This window comes from Suillus bovinus (genome assembly GCF_016758785.1).
Source record: "Suillus bovinus strain UH-Sbo-P2 chromosome Unknown EDB93scaffold_15, whole genome shotgun sequence".
NCBI classification, from domain to species: Eukaryota; Fungi; Basidiomycota; class Agaricomycetes; order Boletales; family Suillaceae; genus Suillus; species Suillus bovinus.
The window spans coordinates 67175-89086 of record NW_024542071.1 but is presented as its reverse complement, the minus strand read 5'-3'; the positions used below and the strand labels follow the sequence as shown (position 1 = coordinate 89086).

The 21912-nt window shown below is 48.0% G+C and overlaps 5 protein-coding genes across 5 annotated transcripts; 2 read left to right on the top strand and 3 right to left on the bottom strand.

The window, feature by feature from the left end:
- Window positions 1-540: 540 nt before the first annotated feature.
- EDB93DRAFT_1248550 (uncharacterized protein) lies at window positions 541-4291 on the bottom strand (the record flags this gene model as incomplete). The annotated part of the gene is made up of 9 exons (XM_041452731.1): window positions 541-1267; window positions 1322-1940; window positions 1991-2150; window positions 2229-2371; window positions 2492-2624; window positions 2686-3231; window positions 3280-3393; window positions 3441-3781; window positions 3847-4291. The coding sequence occupies 9 exons, from the start codon at window positions 4289-4291 to the stop codon at window positions 541-543; spliced, it is 3228 nt and encodes a 1075-aa protein (XP_041309503.1).
- A 5440-nt stretch (window positions 4292-9731) lies between these two features.
- On the top strand, window positions 9732-11187 carry EDB93DRAFT_207106 (uncharacterized protein; the record flags this gene model as incomplete). Its single annotated transcript, XM_041455699.1, has 7 exons — window positions 9732-9751; window positions 9812-9829; window positions 9931-9970; window positions 10100-10129; window positions 10183-10408; window positions 10458-10556; window positions 10608-11187. Coding segments are annotated over 7 exons (540 nt in total), but the record flags the coding sequence as incomplete, so codon positions are not given.
- Window positions 11188-11543: 356 nt separating this feature from the next.
- Window positions 11544-13511, bottom strand: EDB93DRAFT_1082105 (MFS general substrate transporter; the record flags this gene model as incomplete). The annotated part of the gene is made up of 9 exons (XM_041445669.1): window positions 11544-11868; window positions 11921-12142; window positions 12199-12348; window positions 12399-12549; window positions 12599-12796; window positions 12851-12964; window positions 13018-13125; window positions 13178-13208; window positions 13260-13511. 9 exons carry the CDS (start codon window positions 13509-13511, stop codon window positions 11544-11546), a joined length of 1551 nt encoding a protein of 516 aa, XP_041309501.1.
- Window positions 13512-14276: 765 nt separating this feature from the next.
- EDB93DRAFT_1336187 (uncharacterized protein) lies at window positions 14277-15407 on the top strand (the record flags this gene model as incomplete). Its single annotated transcript, XM_041455325.1, has 4 exons — window positions 14277-14591; window positions 14651-14842; window positions 14893-14960; window positions 15011-15407. 4 exons carry the CDS (start codon window positions 14277-14279, stop codon window positions 15405-15407), a joined length of 972 nt encoding a protein of 323 aa, XP_041309500.1.
- A 188-nt stretch (window positions 15408-15595) lies between these two features.
- On the bottom strand, window positions 15596-21135 carry EDB93DRAFT_1082042 (uncharacterized protein; the record flags this gene model as incomplete). Its single annotated transcript, XM_041445664.1, has 16 exons — window positions 15596-16398; window positions 16452-16527; window positions 16577-16966; window positions 17017-17273; window positions 17325-18486; window positions 18536-18629; window positions 18678-18813; window positions 18864-19050; window positions 19101-19745; window positions 19797-19862; window positions 19909-20113; window positions 20160-20371; window positions 20421-20643; window positions 20690-20832; window positions 20882-20979; window positions 21039-21135. 16 exons carry the CDS (start codon window positions 21133-21135, stop codon window positions 15596-15598), a joined length of 4794 nt encoding a protein of 1597 aa, XP_041309499.1.
- Between the last annotated feature and the right edge of the window lie 777 nt (window positions 21136-21912).

Genomic DNA, 21912 nt, shown 5'->3' with positions numbered 1-21912 from the left:
AGAAGTTTCCTCACTCTGCTCAATGGGTCTTTGACTCTCTGAAACTTGTCGAGCTCGCTTGCGCAATACACTATGTGCGTTGTTTTATTATACTTCACCTCATACGTAGTTGGTACGATGTTACTGCATCAATATCCCCATTGTCACTATTTACAGCTACATATAATTTACTATATACCTATAATGTTCGCGAATAGCAAATCATAAATACAAAGTGTACAAAACGCACGCCCACGACAGAACCAAGATCTCGGACCAGAGTAACAATGTAAATCTTAAGCATGTTTGACTACCAAATTTAAAGCAGGCATTCGACCAAGTGAGATCAATACGGCACCACAACAGGTTTGCCTATCGAAAAGTCACAAGTCACATGTTATTGCAAAATGCATGTCAATGATCAGGAAAAGATGATGATGTGTCGTAGCAGGAGTCGTCAAAGTAAAGTGGTTAAAAACATGTCATGAAAAGGGACAGGAATGAGAAAGAAAAGGATACAATGATCAAAAGAGATGAAAATCGGAGAGAAAGGAGGAACCTCTAGAGAAAACTCTTCCTCTTCTTCTTCTTTTCGTCCTTCTTGGCAACAAGCTCGGCATGCGGCTCATCCACGCTCTCCCTAGCACTTCCAGTAGGAGGCGTAGATGCACTCCCACCCGCTGTTCCAGCACCACTTGCACTGCTCGCTAGACTCGCGTCTCGCACGCTCGTCTCCCGGCGCAAAACCCCAGGCAATTTCGGAGCTTTACCGCTGAGACTTATCTTCCTAGCAAGTCTCTGGATATTATGCGTCGAGAGGGCTCTCCTAGGCTCAGGCGAACTCGTGCGCGGAGGTGTAGTCACTTTCGCGTCAAACGTAACACTCGCGCTTTGTACATGGCCAGGTATGGCTGAACGCTCTGGATGGCTGTGGACGGAAGGCGAGTCAGACGTGGACACTGTAGTCGGGAACGTTTGGGGTAGGTCTTCGGAGATGGGGAATGATATATGTGCATGTGGTTTGGCTGACAGGGATGCTGGGACGACTTGGGAAGAATCGACATGGACAGCTATAGGCTCTTCGACTTCGACTGCTGTGCTCCGTGTTTCAGATTCGGGTATGTCTACAACAGGGGCATCGTCATCGGCATCGTATCCAGCCGGGGCTTTGGGATATTCGGACGCGCTGATCTGGTCTGCCCACATGGATGCAAAGATGCCATTGAGTTCAAGAAGCTCCCTATGTGAGCCCTGTTCAACAATCCGCCCGTCCTTGAGAACCATAATCCTTCAGAAAGAAAACAAATCAGCACCAAGCAAATAGGTCCAAAAAACGACTCACAAATCAGCCCCCTTAATCGTACTCAACCGATGCGCAATACTCAAGCAACTCCTTCCGTCCACAAGTCTCCCAAGCGCACCCTCCAAAACCCCGCGCTCCGTCGCACTATCCAACGCACTCGTAGCCTCATCCAAAAGCAACACCTTCGGGTTCTTCACCATAGTCCTGGCAATCGCCACCCGCTGCTTCTCACCCCCGCTCAGCCTCACGCCCCTCTCCCCCACTTTCGTCTCGTACCCCTCTGGGAAACTCATGATACGGTCATGCATCTGAGCAGCTTGGGCGCTTGAGATGATGGTGCTTTCATCAGGAGGAGTGGTGGATGGTTGCCCATAAGCGATGTTATACCCGATGCTAGCATTGAAGAGCACGGGGTCTTGGGGTACGACGCCCATTGCGCGACGCAGGCTTGAGAGCGTTACTGTGCGGATGTCTTGACCGTCAATGAGAATACGCCCTGAGCCGGGTTGGAGGTCGTAAAAGCGGTAGAGGAGGCGTAGGATGGTGCTTTTGCCTGCTCCGCTTTCGCCAACGAGGGCTACGCGCCCACCACGGGGGACTTTGAAGGATATGTTGTGTAGGGCGGAAGTTTGGTCGTCGTAGGAGAAGGACACGTTATCTGTGGTGGGTTAATATGAATTTGTGGGGAGTAGAGTGAGGGTTACGCACCAAATTCAACTTCACCATTCGAGACTACCAATTCCTTAGCATCAGGTGCATCAACCACTTCAGTGGGCTCATTGAGAAGGTGAAGCAATTTCTCGGTATCAATGAGGCTTTGATTAATTGCGCGGTATACGCCGCCGAGGTTCGACAGAGGGAGATAGAGCTGGTGTGGATGACATCGACGTAGTTTGTGATTAGAACACGTCAACTCTGCATGACATGAAAGAGATCAGGTACCCACCTGCGCATAATAAGTTATGAACACCACAAAATCACTAGTATTATTCTGTCCCCTCGTGATGCGCGACGCGACGAGCAAGGAACCAACCAGAAGACCGGTGGTGATGATGAGCGTTTGTACGAGGTTCAGGAGGTTGAGAGATACTATAGGTATGATCAGTATTTACGTTCGCGACTGAAATGAAACACAGTTTTGGTTTGAAAACGAAAGATGGTTTTTGAAGCGAGACGTGGTTTTCGGATTGATGAGACAAAAACACTCACGAACAACCCTCTTCTCCAAAGTCTGGTACTCCCCAATAGCCTCCGTATACCTCTGCGCCTCATACTCCTCCCCACCGAAATACTTGACAGTCTCGTAATTAAGGAGACAATCCGTATGGATCCCACGCGTTTTCTAACATGCATAGAAATTAGACCCTCTTAATAGAGAAAACGATGCAGCATTGAACACTCACCACATCCCGCTCATTCATCTGCCTCCGTATCCTAGTCCTATACCTCGTAAGCACGACGCTCGCCCAGATATAACTCCCCATCACGACGCCAACCACAACGCCCAGCGCAGGTTCGAACCTAATGACGAACACGACAAGCGCAACACATATATCCACGAGTGCAGGAACCACAGTGAACCCAATAAGCTCGCCAACACGGTTTATCGCGCTTCCTCTATCGAGAATACGGAGCAGCTCGCCAGTCTTGCGTTTTGTATGCCAGCTGAGAGAAAGGGCCAGGACATGGTTGAATGAGAGCATCGACATGCTACGATCGCTGTATTGCATGAGTGGGACCCAGAGTGCGTCACGGAAGGCTGCGAGACCGCCCGATGAAGCAAGGAAGCGGAGTAGGACGTAGGTAATTAGGTAGGGCCATGGGCTTGAACCGAATGCAGGGAATGGAGTTACGCCTGGTGTATCGAATGTGTTGATGAGTGCGCCGAGTACGAGAGGAAGAAAGGCGTTTACAACGCGTCCTAGAATAAGGATGAAGAAACAGATCAACTGGGAAACTATTAGTTTGGGTGATGAAAATGCAGGGGAGGCACGTACTGCGATGAATTGCAGCTTCGGATAGCGGGAGGGCCAGAGATGGGGAACGATGCGAGATACACGAGTGAAGAGTTCACGCCACGAGGGATCGACAGCTACCTCTCGTGGGGTTGTCTGCTGAAGCGTTAGTTTGCGCTACACTATTTAACAACGTTACTAACCTTGTTTGGCTCCCGTACGCCCGGAATTGGTGATGCGCATCGGGTAGTAGGACCGCTTCTGGATGTAAAAGTGCCATATTTGGCGGTACTAGGACCGTCAGGGTCGGCATCTTCTGGTTGCAACAGCAACGACCCATGAGGGACATGCTGTGATATGAGAGGAGCGGTCTCATCAGATTCTTCTGCATAGCCATGTGATTGAGCAGAAAGATAAATGACACGAGGAAAGAAGAGCGCCACTAGGAGAGGAAGAAGTGCAAGTACACGTGCGAGAGGCAAGACACCATGCAAAATATTAGGTACACATGACCGGACAGGTGATGTGCAAATGTGATGCAAGTCTGAATTTAATTGATTGATAAGGTTAATGAACTGGAATGATGATGGGAAGCGAGTAAGGACGGACCTATTCCAATCAAGGAGAGGACGACCTGGACGATGTCGAGTGCGAGAGCGGTAGCTACTGCGACCTTGACACGACTTCGGTTCCAAATCTCGTTATCGCTCGTGTCCTTCCATGCGCCTAGAGCTGCCAAACCGGCGTACGCTAGCAAACCCAGAACACTTGCAATTTCGATGCCAGTGCCTTTAAGCCAAACTTTGTTAAGGACAGCAGAAACGACATATGCGAGACCATCTGCTAAGAAAGTGAAAGCGCTGATACTGAGAAGAACGAGAATGAGTGTTCTCCGTGGGATGCGAGATGTGACGACGACGGGTGTTATTGGACTTTGAATTTGGTGATCAAGGCGCTTAGAGGATATGAGGGAAAGTGTAGCTAGGAGGACGACGGCAGGCGACGCGACGCGCGCACCGAGTAGAACGGCGTCGGTGATGAGGACGGGATGCATGGTCGTCGTCCAAGGATCAAAACCTAGCAGGGAAGTCCTACCGATTTTTTTTTGATGTAGTCAGGTTTTGATATAAGCCTTGTGGCTGTGCTTAGTACTAAAACTCTGTTGTGAAATCACAACGCGTTAGGCACGTTACACGTACTAGTGCACGGAGCCAAACGTCAAGGAGGCGGCGACTGGAACAGACGACGACCAAGCGACCTTAAAAGTTAGTAATAACAAAAAGTAAGTGACGCTCAACGAAAATATACGTGGTTGGACAAGCCCGGGCATCGAGCTCGGGCAAGAAATTCATAATCTCAGGCTTGGGATTATCTGTGGTTTGGACACGTGGCGGCAGACGACCCTGCCTCACCTCCTCCGCATGTCTTCCTTTTGTCACAGCCGATTACTCTGGGCCTGCTGCGCATGCGTAGTACGTCTAAGTCATTCTTTCCATTCCACTCTTTCACATTAAACACTCGGATCATGCCAACGTTGTTCGTGAAGAAACACTCATGTGATCTTCGGTCTGATAACAGCGAGGCGATTGAGCTCCCTTCTTAAATCGCCTTCTGTGGTTTTGCCATGTCTCAAAACGTATAATGTTTCTCCGTTCAAAGTTCTCTCATTGTCTTAATCAACCCCTTTCAAGCTTGGCAACTGCGCCCTAACATGCCAAGACCGGTTCAGTCCCTGAGGTCGTCGTGCACAACAACCGTCAGGATTCCCAACCACGTCACCCCACCTGATGTTGTAAGTCGCGACTCATCTGGCGCGCGCAGGCCCATGGACCCGAATTCAAACCCAACGGGTACAAGTATAATTATCACCTTCTGCGCACCCCATCGGTTACGCATAACATCCACTCTGTTCGCTCACAATTCGCCCGCACGCATCCTTAAGAGGTCTACAGGAAGCCCTCCTACGTCACTCTGCCGATGTTGGAAGTTTTTCCTGCCCTTATCATCATAGCATCTTACTCAATCTGGCGCAGGCCAAGCCGAGATCAACCCAACGGCCCCAGTACAATTACCAGCCTTGTCGGCCGCGCATCATATATATGCGTATGAAGGGAACGATCCAGCTTATCCCGCTTTACTCGCGCATCTCTCCGGCATCTAAACAAATCGCGTTTCGAAATACCTTCGTGTTGACATTTCATCACCACTCTTGAAGCGCAGTATCTACCACCAATCCGAACTTCCTGCTAATCCCCTCCGATTCACGTGACCTTCTGTAATTCCGATCCACGTTACCCTTCAGATGATTAACGTTACCCGGATATTCTCAATGCCGGTCCACGTCTTACCCCCCTTACTAGGGACAAGGCCTGTTCCTCTTGCTTACCTACTTACTCCGCATCCACATCTATCTATGCTGAATCGAAACTGTACCACCCAATGCATCATCCCAATCCCAAATCTTGCTTGCTCACTACTCCAAGTCCCAAACCGTACTTACAATCAACACCAGAAATCGCCATGTCAACCAACCCAATACCTCGGTCATGACAGTAACAACCACCTCGGGCTTATTCCCCATGCCCGGGTTCATTTCACTGTCGAATCTGATATGCATGACAGAATCACTAGATCACCCGAACATCCAGATTGGATGTCAATGGTTCTGTGACAGTCTTACTGACTGGACTATGCCGGTTGGCCCGTGTGTGGTACATGCCTGGAGTATCAATGTGGACGTCAGTGTGGGCGCTAATGCGGGAAACTCGGTGGGTGACCGATTAAAAGTGGTTTGATCTTTCTGACAAGTGTGAACTGGGAGAAGCTGCGATTAGTAGCCTTTGCCAAGGTACTTACCACGCTCTCTTCTTGTAAGCTGACACCCTCCGACACCTTCTTGAACTTTATTTTACACACTTGACTGCTTCGTGGTTTACCCCAATAGGCTTCACGTTACAGTCTCACGGGTATTCTGTAAGCACAAAAAAATATTTATTGTTCTTTGGGGTGGAACTTTGACTAGAGAGAAGTTCTAACACGATGGATGCCACACGCTGATAGCGGATGACATCATTCCGTGGTTCTGTGTCAACTGCTGATTGGCAATGAGCCGGTTCTCCCGTACGCATACAGTGCGCAGCAAGAGCGTCAGTTGCAGGAAAGTTGGTGAGTGAGTGCCCTATTCAAGTGACTCGATGTTCTGATACGTTTGAACTTGATATTAGAAGGTACGATAGATGTCGTTTGAATAATGCACTGTTTATTCAAGACGCAGTAAGTACAAACCGACTTCAATGGAAAGCTGTTTAGGCGCAATGATTTTGAACAGGACCTTCTAGTCCAGTCTTGTCTCTGCGCGGATACGATTCTCGGTTTGGAAACGGTCACACACGGGTACCATGACTAACTGGTTTGGGGTTCGGCTTATGCTAAAGGCTGACCGAACTTGTGAGATGAAGCTTCCTGTTCCCCAACCTGTAACCCATGGGTCATGAGTACCGAATGCAGCTGGCCAAGTATAGACTTGGTTGCAGTCGTGCACGGGCCATTCACCCCCACTAGGTTGTATGAAGGCTTAGTGATATCCTCCTAAACAGGACGAGAAGAACGGCGCTGTAGGGTCAGCCTGACGAGAAATTTGGCAGTTCGAAACCATTGCTACCCGCCCTTCTCGAGTCCCTATAGCCCTGGTCAACGGACCCTTATCCTAGGAGACGTGTGCCTGTGGCACATGCCAATATGATCCCCCTCGCAACACTCAACTGAACGTTCTTGTTTCGTAGCCAGTCGCCACTTCTTGTCAAAGTTCTTAGCGCTCTCCCACGCTACATATAACCCGACGCCCTCCAGCTCAACTCATACCTTGCATCGTCCTGATTTACCCCAACAGGCTTTTCTCATGAAGGCAAGCTTTATAGTGTCGTCGACTATCCCCAACCTAAATAACGCATTCGATATATCCGATTTTTGGCAGATTCCCTTGAGAGTCGAGTCGCCTTCAGCTGTTTTACCTCCACTATTACTCGTGTTCAAATGTGCTAGGATGACTCCTCATAATTCATGTCGACACTTTCAGGAAGGCCAAGACGCATGTTATGACAACCATCGGACTATCTATTCGTAACCAAATGTAATGGGAAGTACTTTGTTTTCGATAGAATGGTCAACCGTGTGCACAGGATGTTAAATGTTGTGGGAAGCCGATGTTATGATATTTCAGCACGTTCGGTCCTCCGATTTGAAAGACCTAGCTTGCAGCATTCATTCAACGGCCATCGCATTTGATCCTGACTTTGATGCCTCCTCAGGTGAGTAGTACATTGGAAACCATTCACGAGTTAATCGGAAAGTATGCGGCATCTGCGGTGAGACAAGAAGCAGAGGGATGGTGATTGTGCTCATACAACAATTCAGTTGTTGTGAATACCACCACAAAATCAACTGCGAAATTTCGTATCATGTATATGTTTAAGTACTTCAGGATTTCCGTGAGCTATTCTCAACCTTCAAGTTATGCTGATTTGTGGACTGGCTGTGAAAATGCTTGACCTATACAGAGAGATTGCGTTCGGCATTGTCATGGTGCTACTCGAACCCTGGCTGGTCGTCGCAAGTCATGTCTGCTGAAATGAATCTTAAAAATTCAGTATCAATTTCACAAGGGAGCTCGCGGATTGGATCGCAGTTGTCCTGCATCTTGCGACGAGGCAGCTACTATCGCTATGGTGCAGGTGAGTAAAGTGGAGACTTCATTGTCGATTAGTCATCGATTTGTCAGCGGATAGGTGTTGTGGCCCAAAGCGGATATAATCTGTAGGCCCCCCCGCCCGCCTACAGATTTAAAGTTTATAAGAGGGTAAAAAATATGATCTTTTGCAAATTGGACAGAAATAAACAGCGGCATCGCGGCACAACTCCTTTCTATGGTAATTTATATTTTATTGTGTTCTATTCCGCAATATTTCAGCCGACGGTCACTAGTTGTTCCAAATTTAATTGCGAACAAGTGATTAGGCATAGCTTTGAACGGACTTTACGGATTTCCCCGCAAATTACAAAGCCCAGAGAATGTCACAAATTAGGGCTGCGCATGTAATGGAAAAAGTAACCTTACTCACGAGTGCAAACCTTCAGAACGAGAGTGAAATATGCGACTGGTCTGTATTTCTGGGATGAGTCGTACAGTCATAGTTTTTCATTACGCACTGATACGTGAGGCCAGGGTTAACTTCCGCATGCTTATCTCGCAAAAAGGTCCGTCCGGTGTTTTACATGGACACTGAAATGAAAAACATATTCGAAACGATGCTGATTTGTATCCTGCGAGAAACCTTACAGCTTGACGACGTGGACCAGAAGTCAGATCAAGTCCTTGTATGTCGCACTTATCTATCATTGTAAAACAGATATGATAGAATTGGATACTCTGATAACACTTTTGTTGTTGTCAGGACAGCAGCGCGTGTAAATCAGTACCTACTGGCACCGCAGGCTTCGCCGTGTTGAACAAGGTGAGATTTCAGCAAAAGAAAGAGTAGATCAATTCCTTTTGATAGAAGGGATGCTGATCCGTCGTCTAGAGCAACATACTAATCATTGATCAAGAAGATAGTGTGAGGAGATGTTCAAAATCTGGACAACCAGATCATGATGGAACGGACGCAAGTAATGTCTGGGACACTGCATTCGGCCGTTGCCGATTTGGTGTAATGAATTCCCCCCTTGATCGTATAACGTTCGTTGGTATAGGTCGCGTGCACGTGCACGCAGGCTAGACCCAGGTCCTCTCTCGTGGGAGGTTTGTCACCACAGCGCATTTATTCCACCTTTTTGATGACTCGAATATCTACACTCGGCTATTGATTCGAGCGATATCACGAGATCGGTGATCAGCTACAATAATAGATCAAACTAATAATAGATTGCGAGCCCCCGTAGTTGGGAAACAAGGTAACTGTAGTAGACGGAGTCAATCCGGTACCTATGCGAGGCACAGAGGTGCGGTAGTTGCCGTAGACGGGCAGAGGGAGGCCGCTTGCAATATCGGCGACCATGTGATTAGACCGATTCAATATGATGGGCGGCGTAGCTCCTATTCATTCCAAGACACGATACGTGGTGGGCGGGAGAATCACTTCAGGTTGAAGCTTGAAATCAAACTCAACCCTCGAAGTTCCGTCGGCCTTGTACCCCATCGTTAGCCGATAGATCGGATATTGCTATATACTTGCACGTTGATAACGGAGCCAAGTGCTCTTGGACGGCGCCTTCTCGGCAACTGCCGAACGTTAGGAGAAGGAGGAGGGGGTCAGATAAGAAACACAGTTCCGCGTGAGAAATGCCAAGCATAAAATGACTCTTTGTGGATGTAGTACGATCAATACAGTCGTTAGAGTTCCGACCGGAGTTTGAAATAAAGGGGCTTGAATATAAGGGTGATCGTCGATAAATCATTTTCGCTCAAACTCTCTTTCAAACCTCCACGCCCCGTGTCCTGGTCTCCCGTTTCGTTCAGGTCTCGTGTATCTGTTTTCAAGACTATTGTATTATCCCTCACTATGTCTTCACAATCAAGTGCAAAAATCTACGTCGGGTCAGTCTATGTCGTCTGACTTGGATTCGCAACCGCTTCTCCCGTCCTATGACGGAGAGGAGCGAAACTGATTCGTCAAATTCTTTTATTTCTGCATGTAGAAATTTGAGTTGGAACACCACTGATGACACGTTGCGCAATGTCAGTTATATACGATTGTGACCGGCGAGCTGTTGATTCGGGCTGCTTCGCTATGTCATCTTCGTCTGAAATTGTTCTCCAAATGCATGTTCTTACGCGTTTTCGGTCTTGGGACCTTGCACAATATAGGCTTTCAGCAGTTATGGACCTGTGCTTGACGTGCGCGAGTTATCTTACCCAGTTCATCCTTTTGATTGAGTTGATCCGTTCAGTCTATTGTCATGCGTGACCGTGACACTGGTCGTTCCCGGGGTTTTGGCTTTGTCACCTACGGGACCACTGAGGAAGCAAACCATGCTATTGCCAACATGAATGAGCAGGAGCTTGATGGCAGGAGAATAAAAGTAAACCTTGCTAATCCCCGTAGCTCCGGAACAGCAGGCGGTGGCGGCGGTGCAGGATTTGGAGGAGGTTATCCTGCTGGTGGCGGCTACTCTGGTTCGTGCCAAGTTTACAAATATAGCAAAGATCCTGAACATGTTTTCAGGTGGCGGCGGTTACGGTCAGCAACCTGCCTATGGAGCTCAGGGCGGTTTTGCTGGCGGTCAAGGTGGCTACGCTCAAGGTGGCTATGGAGGCTACCAAGGTGAGCATCACTTCACATGTACATCTTTCCATTCTTGATGAATCTTCCAAGGTGGAGGATACGGGGGTGGTTTCGCTCCTACCGGTTACAGTGGTCAGCAAGGTTATGGCCAGCAAGGTGGAAATGGCAATCCAGGAGGTTACGGTCGTGGTTACTGATCGACCATTGGCACGTGCATGCCTTATCTTCAGCATCAAAATAAGCAGAGGCATGCGCTACCAGCTCTTCACACTTCTTCCTTCGGACATCGATATTATATCATGCTCGTTCGCCTCTTCCACATTTACACCCTACTTGCACATGTCCAATGTTCCTTCTCAACTCTCTCTCCCTCTCATTTTCAGTCTGAACTCTATTACGATTCAGCTTGTACTTGTATATTCAGATATATCCATGCTCTCGTCATCGCGATCATGAAGCAAACCGCACATCATAGTACCTTGTCCAGATATGGAAGGAACGACAGAGTATTGGGTCATCCCAGATATAGTGCCTGGTGGAGTGTGATTAATAGTGCTACTGATGTTATAAAACGCTGGGTTTTCCCCAAGCTTCGGGATGTACCCTGACCTAAATGAGACTGCACGTCTATCATGATTACCTTAAATTGCAGGGCGAGACTCAATCATAAATTTAAGTTTAATTCCGCGATACACTGCTCGCGGGAATAGGGCAACGCGCACCCAGAGTCGTGCGTATGAGTCATCCGCAGTCACTGACAGGTTTCCGCATGTTCGTAGTGCAGCATCGTCCATCTCCTTATCCCTCTGACTTGGGCTACCTATGCTCTACCGCCACGTCAACAAATACCGAGGTAGGCAAGTAGTAAGTCTTTGTCTCATCCTGAGCCTTGTCAATATTATGTATTAATGCGTACAACCTGTCGCTCTGGAGAACGTTGCCTCTACTACTCAATAGAACGAGAGGCACAAAATATCCGGCACGTCTTCCTTCGTTGCATCCAACGACTGCACCTTTACTTCCCCCTTATGATAAGGAACCATCATCCCCTTTCTCAGAATCTGCGTCCTTCTCATCAGAGCCAACTGTTCCTTCGACATGGTCTCGGGTCGTGTGGGTCTGGTAGAAGACAAGAACGGCCATTGCAGCAACAGAGATGCAGGCGAGCATAAACCAAAAGCCAGCAGACTGGCCTTCATAATTCGAAGGGCCCCCATTTCCCTTCTGCACGCTCGTCTGGATAGAGCCGACGGCAGCCAAACCAACTGCGGAGCCAAGTTGCAAGCCGCAATTGAATATGGCGCCTACGGTGCCTGCCATGGAGGGTGGCGTAGCTCGGAATATCGCGATGCTGCGTAAGGCGATATGGTATGAGTCGTTCTTGGAGTAAGATTGACACGTACTTTGCGGATATGTTGGTTAACATTGCACCAGCGGAACCGATGATGAAGCCGGGGAACACCAACGACCAGTACTTGTCAGGTCCGTTTGCGAAGGCAAATAACACGAGTGCCGTCATCATCATTAGTGCTCCACAAAGTATCAGCCATTTGGCATTCATGGCGCCGATCCCCTTCACCCTACTGGAAAAACTGAAGACAAATGCAGTGATGCCTATTGGAAGCCTGAAAGAATGTTAGTATCGTCAATTACTACATTTAGGCACACGGTCTTTACTCACATGTGGACAGCGGAAGATAAGGCGCTCCATCCGTAAATATCTTGCCACAGGGACACATAGGTGGTGAATATGTTTGCCCACCAGAAATATGGCAGGAGAGCTGTTCCAAACAAGACAGAAAAATTCGAAATGAACCATGTTGAAGGCGGTCTGTGAACCAGTCTAAATCAAAGAAACCTTGAACAATCGAGCAAACATACACAGCAGCACATTCGATTGGCTGGAGGGCTTCCCAGCAAAAGAATGAACCAGTCATAGCGATGGAGAAGGCCAAAGGTACTAGTGCAGTGGCTGATCTCCAACCTATCATGGACGCTGTTGTCACAGCGAATATAAACAGTATAACAGCAACTGATAACGTGCTCAGTGTGCGAACAGACGATTTGAGATTCTAACTGACCTGTAAGAATTGATATTCCAGTGATATCAAGTCTCTTCAATTTAGTGAAACCACTCTCTCGGGCCATATTTTTGGTTTGTGAAGGTATAAGTACCGTAGAGATGAGCGTGGTTGGTAATATCACCGCCGACACAAACCAAAATATCCAGTGCCAACTAACATATTCGACTAAAAGAGCGCCAGAGATTAGGCCCAGCACTGAAACATTCATCGTGAATACCTAGTCCGCTTCACGGAATGGAGATCGCTCACCAATGCCAACCGCCCCACAAGCTCCAAATGCGGCGATAGCTGCACCTTGGTGCCTGGGCTCAGGGAAAAGTCCGACAAGCAGCGCTAGAGCTGATGGTATGGTGAGCGATGCGGCTACATTGACCAAGTGAGCCTTCAAGTTTGTGACTGCAGGGAAGGGACGCAACCAATTCCACTTAGTGCTCTTAGTGCGAGGAATAAGATACCATTTGAGGCGAAACCGATCCCGATCGAGATTACCCCTAAGATGAATTTGCCGGTTATGAAGGTATATTCTTCATTAAAAGTTAATGCAATGTTCGTGAAGACAACCTCAGTCAGACTTACTAGGACTGTAGATATCGCTGATTTTTCCGCTCTGCAAATATGGGGTAAAAATCCTCTCGTCAGCTACGAAGGCAAGACTCACCATAAGGAGAAAGGATGCAAAAGTTAACTGGTATGCACTAATGATCCAAACCGACTGGCTTTGGGTGAAGCCGAAATTCCGGACGAGGGAAGGGATAGCAGAGAATAATGCAGAGTTGGTGAGTGTATATAGAAACTGCGTAATGCAGAAGATCAACAACAGAGTATATCTGCGCGCGTTTGAAGGAAGGGGGCGCTGAACGACGACTTTGGCATCGTCATCAGAGGTTATGCTAGCAAGTGACGAGTTCATCGAGAGTTTCTGAACGTTCAGAGTCTCACTGAAGATGTTCTGGAAAGAAGTGCGATAGCTAAGTGACCATAGACAATGCAAGGGACACCTCTTTATAGTGGCATTGGGCGCAGCACAGTACTGTAACAGTAATGACTATCATGATTGGATATCTCGCAAACCTCTCCATTGCTATGTCGGACCACACTACTGGTAAGCCTCAATGGGTCATGACGATGTCGTTGGAGCAGACCTTCGCTGACCTTGTTTAAGGTTCATACCTTATCTCATTATCCGGTAGTAGAGAGTCCAGCCACAATGCCTGATATTTGTTTGAGTCAGTATCGTAGTATGCAGCACTGACAGGTATTTGGTTGACAAGTAATACTAGCTTAAGACGGCCAAAACACCGTATATTGATGTGGCCATATTGTCGAAGTGGTGGTTCAAGTTCAATGAATTTGATGATTGACAGGGTCTTCCATAATTGTCAGACTGCAGCCGGACCTTCGTTGACCTTGTTTAAGCAAAGTTCATGGAAGTTATCACATCCCGGATATCCAGTACTAACCGTAGTAGAGACAGCGGCACTGCCTGAGATTTGAATCAGTATCATGATTGAACGACGTGGCAAGTTGCAGTTTGATTGAATAGCCTATGGCTATATTCTCGGGGTGATTTGAACAAGTTGAACAGCCTACCATAATTGTTTGGTTCCCGGCCACAGGCCACAGTCACGGGATACATATTCAGGCCAGGTCCTCTTCACCTCTTTCCAACTGCGACATGCCTGCAACTCGCTCACCTAGCCAACACCGCTCTCGTCTGCATGCATCTCCTACACGAAATCTACCAAACCGGTCGAAACCAAAATCAAACCCGGCTACTATTCCTGAACACGAAATCATTGTTCTTTCTTCGGATAATGAGAACGCCCGACCGAGCAAAATTGGTTCATCATCAAGATTAAAGAGGAAGAAGCCGTTTCCTTCACGCGAGGTTTTGGAGATATCGTCATCCTCCGACGAGGGACCGATGCTTCCAAAGACGCCGGGAAATGATGGCCCATCTTGGCAGCGGGAGCATTCAAAAGTGAAGAAGGTACGTTTCTCAGATGACCACAATTTCAAAAAAATTCCGTGTTGATAGGAGGCCGCCAGGTGAACGTGCACCTAGAGAGGCAGGTTGCTGATCAGCGCATGCAACTTGACAACATGAGAAAGCGTCTCGAGGAACAAAATCAAGAGCTTGCTGCACAGTCTCGAGAAATTGATGCCCGTCATCAGGAGATCCAATTGCAGCAGGAGAAACTTGCTGCACTACAAGCGAAAGGCACATCAGAATCGTCTATCGTACGTGCTCTCTTGCCGGTTTTCACATGCTTTCTAAGTTGTCTATTCAGGATGCTACCAAGTTGGGCGACATGTTATCTTGCGATATATGCGCACATTTGATGTACTCCCCTTACCTGTACGTACTCATTTTCACTCGTTTGCTGTGCACCAACCTTTCTGTCCTAGTCTCTTTGACTGTGGACACTCTTATTGCGAGGGATGCCTCAAAGGCTGGTTCGATGAAATACTCACTAAACACATTCGCGCACATCCCGCATACAACGTGAACCGCAGAGCCATGCCTCGGAATCTTCCTCAAGTTCTTCGCACCATTGGTCCATACGTCTCGTATCCCGTTCAGATGCAACTACAGGCAATGTATGATGCTTCGCAACAACAGCCGGAGTACACCTGTCCAGGATGTCGGAAGGAAGTCACGGGAAAACCAGTCGTAAATTTTGCAGTCAAGGATATGGTTTCCATCGTCGGGAACGTTCTTGGACAACCCGACACTCGCCGGGAGTCTTCTGATATTGCTCGTAGGCAGCACGCGGGTCCATTTGACGGCTTTTTCCCTCGATAATAAAGCCTTAGTGTACTGTATAGAAATACTTCATACTTCATCCTCCTACGTTATTTGTATACTATCATACATATGTATACCATAAACTCAACCATGATACAGTACCTGCACTGTAGGCATTATTATACCAGATGCAATGTAAACAAGAACAACAACATTTGATCAAGAGGGGTCAAGAGGGTATACATCTACTTCGTCTTTGGTTTTAGTCTCACTTTGGGCTTTTTCGGGTTTGCCGGTACAGGCCCTTCGATTATTTCGACCTCGTCATCATCATCTACAGAAGCCGAAGCCTTCCGTTTGCCCCCTGCCACTGGGCCAGAACCAATACTGCTCTCCCCGGTACCATCCCGTGTAGAAACGGCGGACCGATTGCCCGAGAGCGACCCCGGACTACGACGTAACGAGCTGGTCGATCCCCGAGAACGCACTGACGAAGCAGGCGACACCTTTCTTGATCCAGGCTTCTGCAATCCAAAAATAGGTAGAGTTCCCAGTTCATCTTCACCCTCTCCTACCCCACGCTCCCCAGCACGTACGTCAGAGTGCGCCGGAAGCCGCGTTTCGCGCCAGTCTCGACGGAACACGCTCTCGGCTGTTAGGTTATCCTCGAAAACACCTTCTAGTCTCGCTGGTACGCGACGCTCTTCATCCTGCACATAGCCGATCAAATGGTCGCCTGTGGCCTTTGCCCCGAACAGTTCGAGCGACAGAGAGGCATTGTTTCGGATCGTACCATCATCTTTGTCAAGGTTCTCAATCCATTCCCATGGGCAGTTCTGAACGGGTGCGCCATAGACGAGGAGACCTGTGTTATCTCGATGAGCATGGGCAAGGTCTTGCACGACTGGATTCGGCCGGAGATGTGGGAAGAGTGTCAGAAGTCGTACACGATGTTGACTAGGGAGGGAATGCAGATGAGGTGACTGAAGTTTCGTGGGGTAATACTTGAACGGGTCTGGCGATGAAGCTTTGGAGTGCAGGAAAAGATCTACGACAATTCCGTTTAAACGAAGCAGAACACAGTGATCGAGTTTAGCATACCGTCTATGAGAAAGTACAAGGTATCAAGAAGAAGCGCGAATGCAATGGCGTCATGTGCAGGCCCGCATGCATGAACCTGCGATACGTTATCTCAGAGCTCGCATACATAGTAAGTCACTACATACCACAACAAGGTCAAAGAGGACTGGCATCATCTTCTCACACGTTTCCCGAAAGTGCGTCGTCCGTATACCAGGGAAACCAAGATCAAATTGAAGGAGCCGAGCCAAAAATATAACAGCTTCAGTGATAACGCGCAAAGAGCTATCAGTCGTTTTGGCAAACGTCGCATTTGCGAACTGAAATGACTCCAGAATGATTTTTGCAAGCCGCTCTTGCGTTGAGACATCCAGATCTAGTCCCGTTCCTTCTTCTCGCAGTGGCTCTGAGACATGTGACAGTACGCGAAGCACCTCGCCTGCACGGCCAACCCGCGCCAGTAATGATTCGGGAGTCGAAGGAGCAGGGACTCGATTAAGAATATCAACGATACTCTTGAAGCCGTTATTTATGAACTACTTGTCGCTTTAAGTGTACGTCAAATCCAGAGTATGGAACCATTTACTTTGATCGCCACTGGTCCATCGACACCCCTTGCCATCTCTGCGATGAAGTACGCTTCTTCCGAGGCCATCGAGTGGTGGAAGATCAGAGATGTCATTTTGTCGAGCGATGCACTTGCACCCTGTTTCGTCGATTCACAAGCAAGCGCCCTTCCGAGTTGCCTCAGTCCAAACTGCAACTGGACTGCAGTCGCTGCCAGTGTGCACGGGCTCAGAACGGATGATATCCCAGTGCTTAAAAACGAGTTGACATCTGTATCTACGGTCGAATGTGAATCTCGGAGTCATTCTATACCGCAACTTCACGTACCTTCGTTTGATTCACTCAAAATCATCTTCAGTGCATTGACGAGGGGTTCATAAAGCGTTTCCACGACCATTCCCGACTGAATCGGGTGCTCGAAGCCCCTGCGGACAGCGTCAAGATTCCGATAGCATGATTGTCTGATGTCACGACTCTCGCACGTCCGCAGGCGAAGGTCTCGCGCAATTCCGCGAAGTTCATCTGAGACGACATTATTGTGTTCCAGGAGCACTAAATTCGGTATATTACTGGCGAGAAGGGTGAAATGAGGTTCTCGGAAGGCATCCTGTCTCCAAGTGTGAATCCGTTGCGCATCGAGGAGCTCTTGCGGGACGATCGGGCTGATTGAACACTCCTCTTGGAGCACCAGCGCGCTAAAAAGCTCACTAGCTGCCTGTATAAACGTTTCCATGTTCTGTGGCTGGTACAGAGGGCCTGCATCGGCTCCCAGTTGCCAGGCAGGGTAAACTAGTCCTTGAAGCAGTGTGGTTGTCGACAGTGCTCCGTGGACGCATAGGAAGAGAAGGACGACTCTAAGTACATCCCATGTTTCGAGGTTCAACCCTAGCACTTCACTTTTTCCAGTGCCAAGAAACCATTGGAGCACGTCATTATCGATGCCGCTAGGAAGGTGATGATCGACATGGAGTAAAAACTGACCATAGCGAAGTGCATATGTATGACGGAGCTTGTGATCCTCACTCATGACGGGAACTTGGCGTAACGAAGCAACGATATTGTCCCAAACTTTCCATGCCCAGTCTCCGGACGTGCGATATCTGTACCAGAGGCTGTTTGCGAGAATTGATGGAGCGTCCAGTTTGGAATCGTCAGCCAGAAGTAAAATTTCGGGCATAACTGACGGAGCGGCTTCCGGATGGTCTGTCTTAGGAGCCAGCGCGTGTGTAAACGCCGCAATGTCGTTGTCCACTTGAGTTTTGGCCGCCGCATTCAGCTGCCGTCCATTGTCCATCTCAATAATCAGGGTCAGAAGAGATCTGGTTTTCCCCCCTTGCGTTCGCCAGAGCAAATAAGTAGAATAGAGTGCGGAAGTAATTGTGCCAGTGACGTCCATTGCCGTCCATATAGTTGCGAAGCGGTGGAAAACTTCCCCAACGGCGGTCAATAAATCTGCGTGGGTTGTTTGAGACAAGACCGAGAGACTCAGCTGCGTAAGAGCTGTCAATCATTCAAACTTTGGAAGAAGGAGAACACACCTCCAGTAAAGAGCCATAACTATGGGTGTACCTGAGGAGTTCAACCGCTGTACTGTATGTCTTCAGAGTGTTGATCTCATCTAATGATTGAGATCTGTGCGCTCGGTCAACACGGCAAATAAAGGAAATTGATTCTGCACACCTCGAGGTAAATTTGAGTAAATTCGGAAGCAACCACTGTTTAATCGTTCGCATTTGCTCAATACATGGTGCACCGAGCACAGTCGGACAGCTGGCTCGAAGAGATGACATAGAGACTGAAGGTGGCAGGGTGTCCCCTATGATTCAATAGTAATAGATACCAAGTGAAAATGTTGGTCCTACATACCACCAAATACAAGTGGCAAAATTGCGCGGATTTCCCTTCGCATTTTACGTTCACAGATATCTTCAGGGGTCTGTCGTGCACGTGCTCCATAGAGAATCAATTTGCGCTGGTTTGAAAGAGATGATGTCGTGTTGTGTAACGGTATCCAGCGAAGGAGATTACGATGAAAGGAGGCCGTTTCGTCAGGCTGAAAATATTGTCAGTCAGAGAACAGCGTTCATTTAGCATACAACATACCTCGCTCAAAGAGAGTCCCTCTTCGCCTCTCGCAACGAGTCTCTGCACATAAGCTGCGTAATCAAAAAGCCCGTTCTTCATCAATTTCCCGAACAGGCCCGCTACTGCCCTGAGATTGGCAACCTCCCGGACAACAGGTTTCGAGTCGAGCCAATCGAAGAGATGATCATGAAGGGTGGCTGACGATAGTTCGCGGCGCGCGTTGCGTTCATGATATGCTCGGAGAAAGGTTACAGCGGCATATGGACGATGAGAGCCATACTGCAATGGCGTCACAGCCCACGTTAACAAAGTATCGAGTTTGTCGACAAAGCTTGAGCTTGATGTGCAATCAGGAATCTGAGAAGAGAAGAACGATATAGTGGACATGTCCGTGCTACTGCAGATCGAATTTAGAATTTGAATATCAACGACCAGGGACCCAAGACGCTCGAGTTTTCGCGGTGGGAGATTGCGAAATAGCATGGCGTCATTGCGACGCTGAATATCTATCAGATTATCTGAAATCAACTGCTGAAAATCATGACGTCGACTGTCACCAGGACGATTATCAGCAGGGCCCGCAAGTGCAGAATACAAGAGCGATGAATGTGCTAGCCATGTTCTAGGAGAAACAAATGTGTCTGGAAGGGCTACACAAATACGCTGATTTCGAATTTTTAAGCGTGTGATCGTAAAGCGGAAGTTGATGCATACCTGAATCACAGACTTCAGAATCTCTTCAAGCTTGTCCAGGTGGCCCTGAGCGGAAGTCGTCCTGACCTGTAATGGTTAGTGATAAATGAATGCATGTGTGCATAAAACGTACTTCGTTCAATTTCGCAATGCATGCGTCTAAAAGGGGTTTTGCGAGTGGGCGCTTTTCAAGAACTCCATCGAGATACTCATCAGCCAAATGTGCTACAAATCCTGCTTGAGCAAGGTTACAGGACGCCATCTGAAGGACAACCCATGTAAGGAATGTACGATGGTCTACGAGACCTTCATCATAGAATGGTCGCAACAGTTTCAGGCTGATGTTGTTAGCGAATATCTGGATAGTTGAATTAAACACTGTACCAGTACGTGAAACGGGAAACCCATTTGTCCCGGCTTTCTGCGTCAGAAAGAACGCCCTTAAACGTTTGTTTGATATTCATTCCAGGTCTAGGGGCGCTCGGTAGAGCAATATCAGCGAGCTGTTTCTTGATATAGCTTGTCACCACTGTCGCCCAGTCTACACTGTATTGGGTGGGATTGTAAGCCGGTTTTTTTGAATTTCTCAAACCAGCCTTTTATCGTATAAATCACACAGTTGAGAAACACCACATCAGCACTCACAGTCTCGTTGGCGCCGAACACTCGAAGAAACCAAACTGCACGAGGTATGGCAACGTTGTTGGCATGAAGAAGGTCGAGTAGATCGTGTCCTCTGGCGCCATGTGGCACACTTTTCCCAAGTTTACTTAAGGGCACATCGGGGTTTGCGAGCTCAGCGAACCAGGCCTGTCGCTTGGTAGTATCACTCATGGTCACCCGTGAAGGAATCTTGAATGCTGATGACCTACAAAACCATTGGAAGAAGTCCAGCACTAAAATATTCAGCTTACTGTATAGCAACAGCACTGTCTGCCTTTCGAGAAAAGATGTCATTCATGAGGTGCTCGAGGTCCGCAAGCACGCTCTGGTCAAACATACGACCACCCTTTACATCCTGCTGTAATAATATAACCGAAGCGCTTTGGTGTTCATCCTAATCATCATCAGTTATTGAATTTTACATTAATCAACCTGAAGCTTACAGGCACGGGAAGCGGTAACAAGAAGCCGTCTTTTATATGTTTGTCAGACAATACATCCTCATCCTGTCCTGGGCGGGGTGGATGAAACCCAGGGTATCCTATGCATGTATAAAAATGATTTGGTAGGATTATTTACGCAGTAGTTGAGAGTACTTACCGACATCAGCAGTCCTGTGAGACTTAGGTAGCCAGGGCGGAGGTAGAGACTCGTATATGGGCGATGGTGGCTCTTGTCCGCGCTTTTCTGGCTTCATATCCAGGGTATCTCCGATTGGTACAATATACAATTAATGGCACTCAGGTATGAACATGCTGGATGAGTGAAGGAGGGAGGTCAGCGTATCACGGCTGCAAATATTGATGAGTCCTGATGCGGCATTAAGGCTACCAGCTTTCAGCACGTGATCACAATATTACCCAAATCAATCAATAACTTTCTAAACAATCCTTCCAAAATCCTCAGGCCCCCATTCAAATATTCGCTGCTGAATTCTATAGGCTATAGGACTCAAGAGACGTCAAGAAATATTCTCCATAATGACCACATTCGAACTCGTGCCAGCGAGGACTAATACCTTCGAGTTACCAGTTAAGTTAGCACAGCACTTAATTTCGGAAAGAACTGTTGTACCGTCACCTGTTCCACCGAGCAAGTCATGAGTATATACTACGAGTGTGAGACTCTAAATTTTTTATAAGGATTCATGAAGGACTGAAACTTTTAAACCGTTAGATGGCCCTCAGCCTGGGACAGAATATCGGACCAGGAACCCTGCGTCGTTCGATTGCACAAGTAGTATCATTGGAATTTGCTCTCCTATCACATGATTTGGTAGGCCCTTCTGTGCTGGTTTTAGCGTTGTTGGCTCACGTTATTGTAAGAACTTGCTTTGCAAAGCCTCTTGGTTCGAGTATATATTCATGGCCTTCATTCAAGAACCCCAAAGTAGGCCGTATCATAGCACCTGTTCACATGCGCCACTGTCACTTCCCTAATCGTCCACATCGTGTATTTCCCATTTTAGGAACTG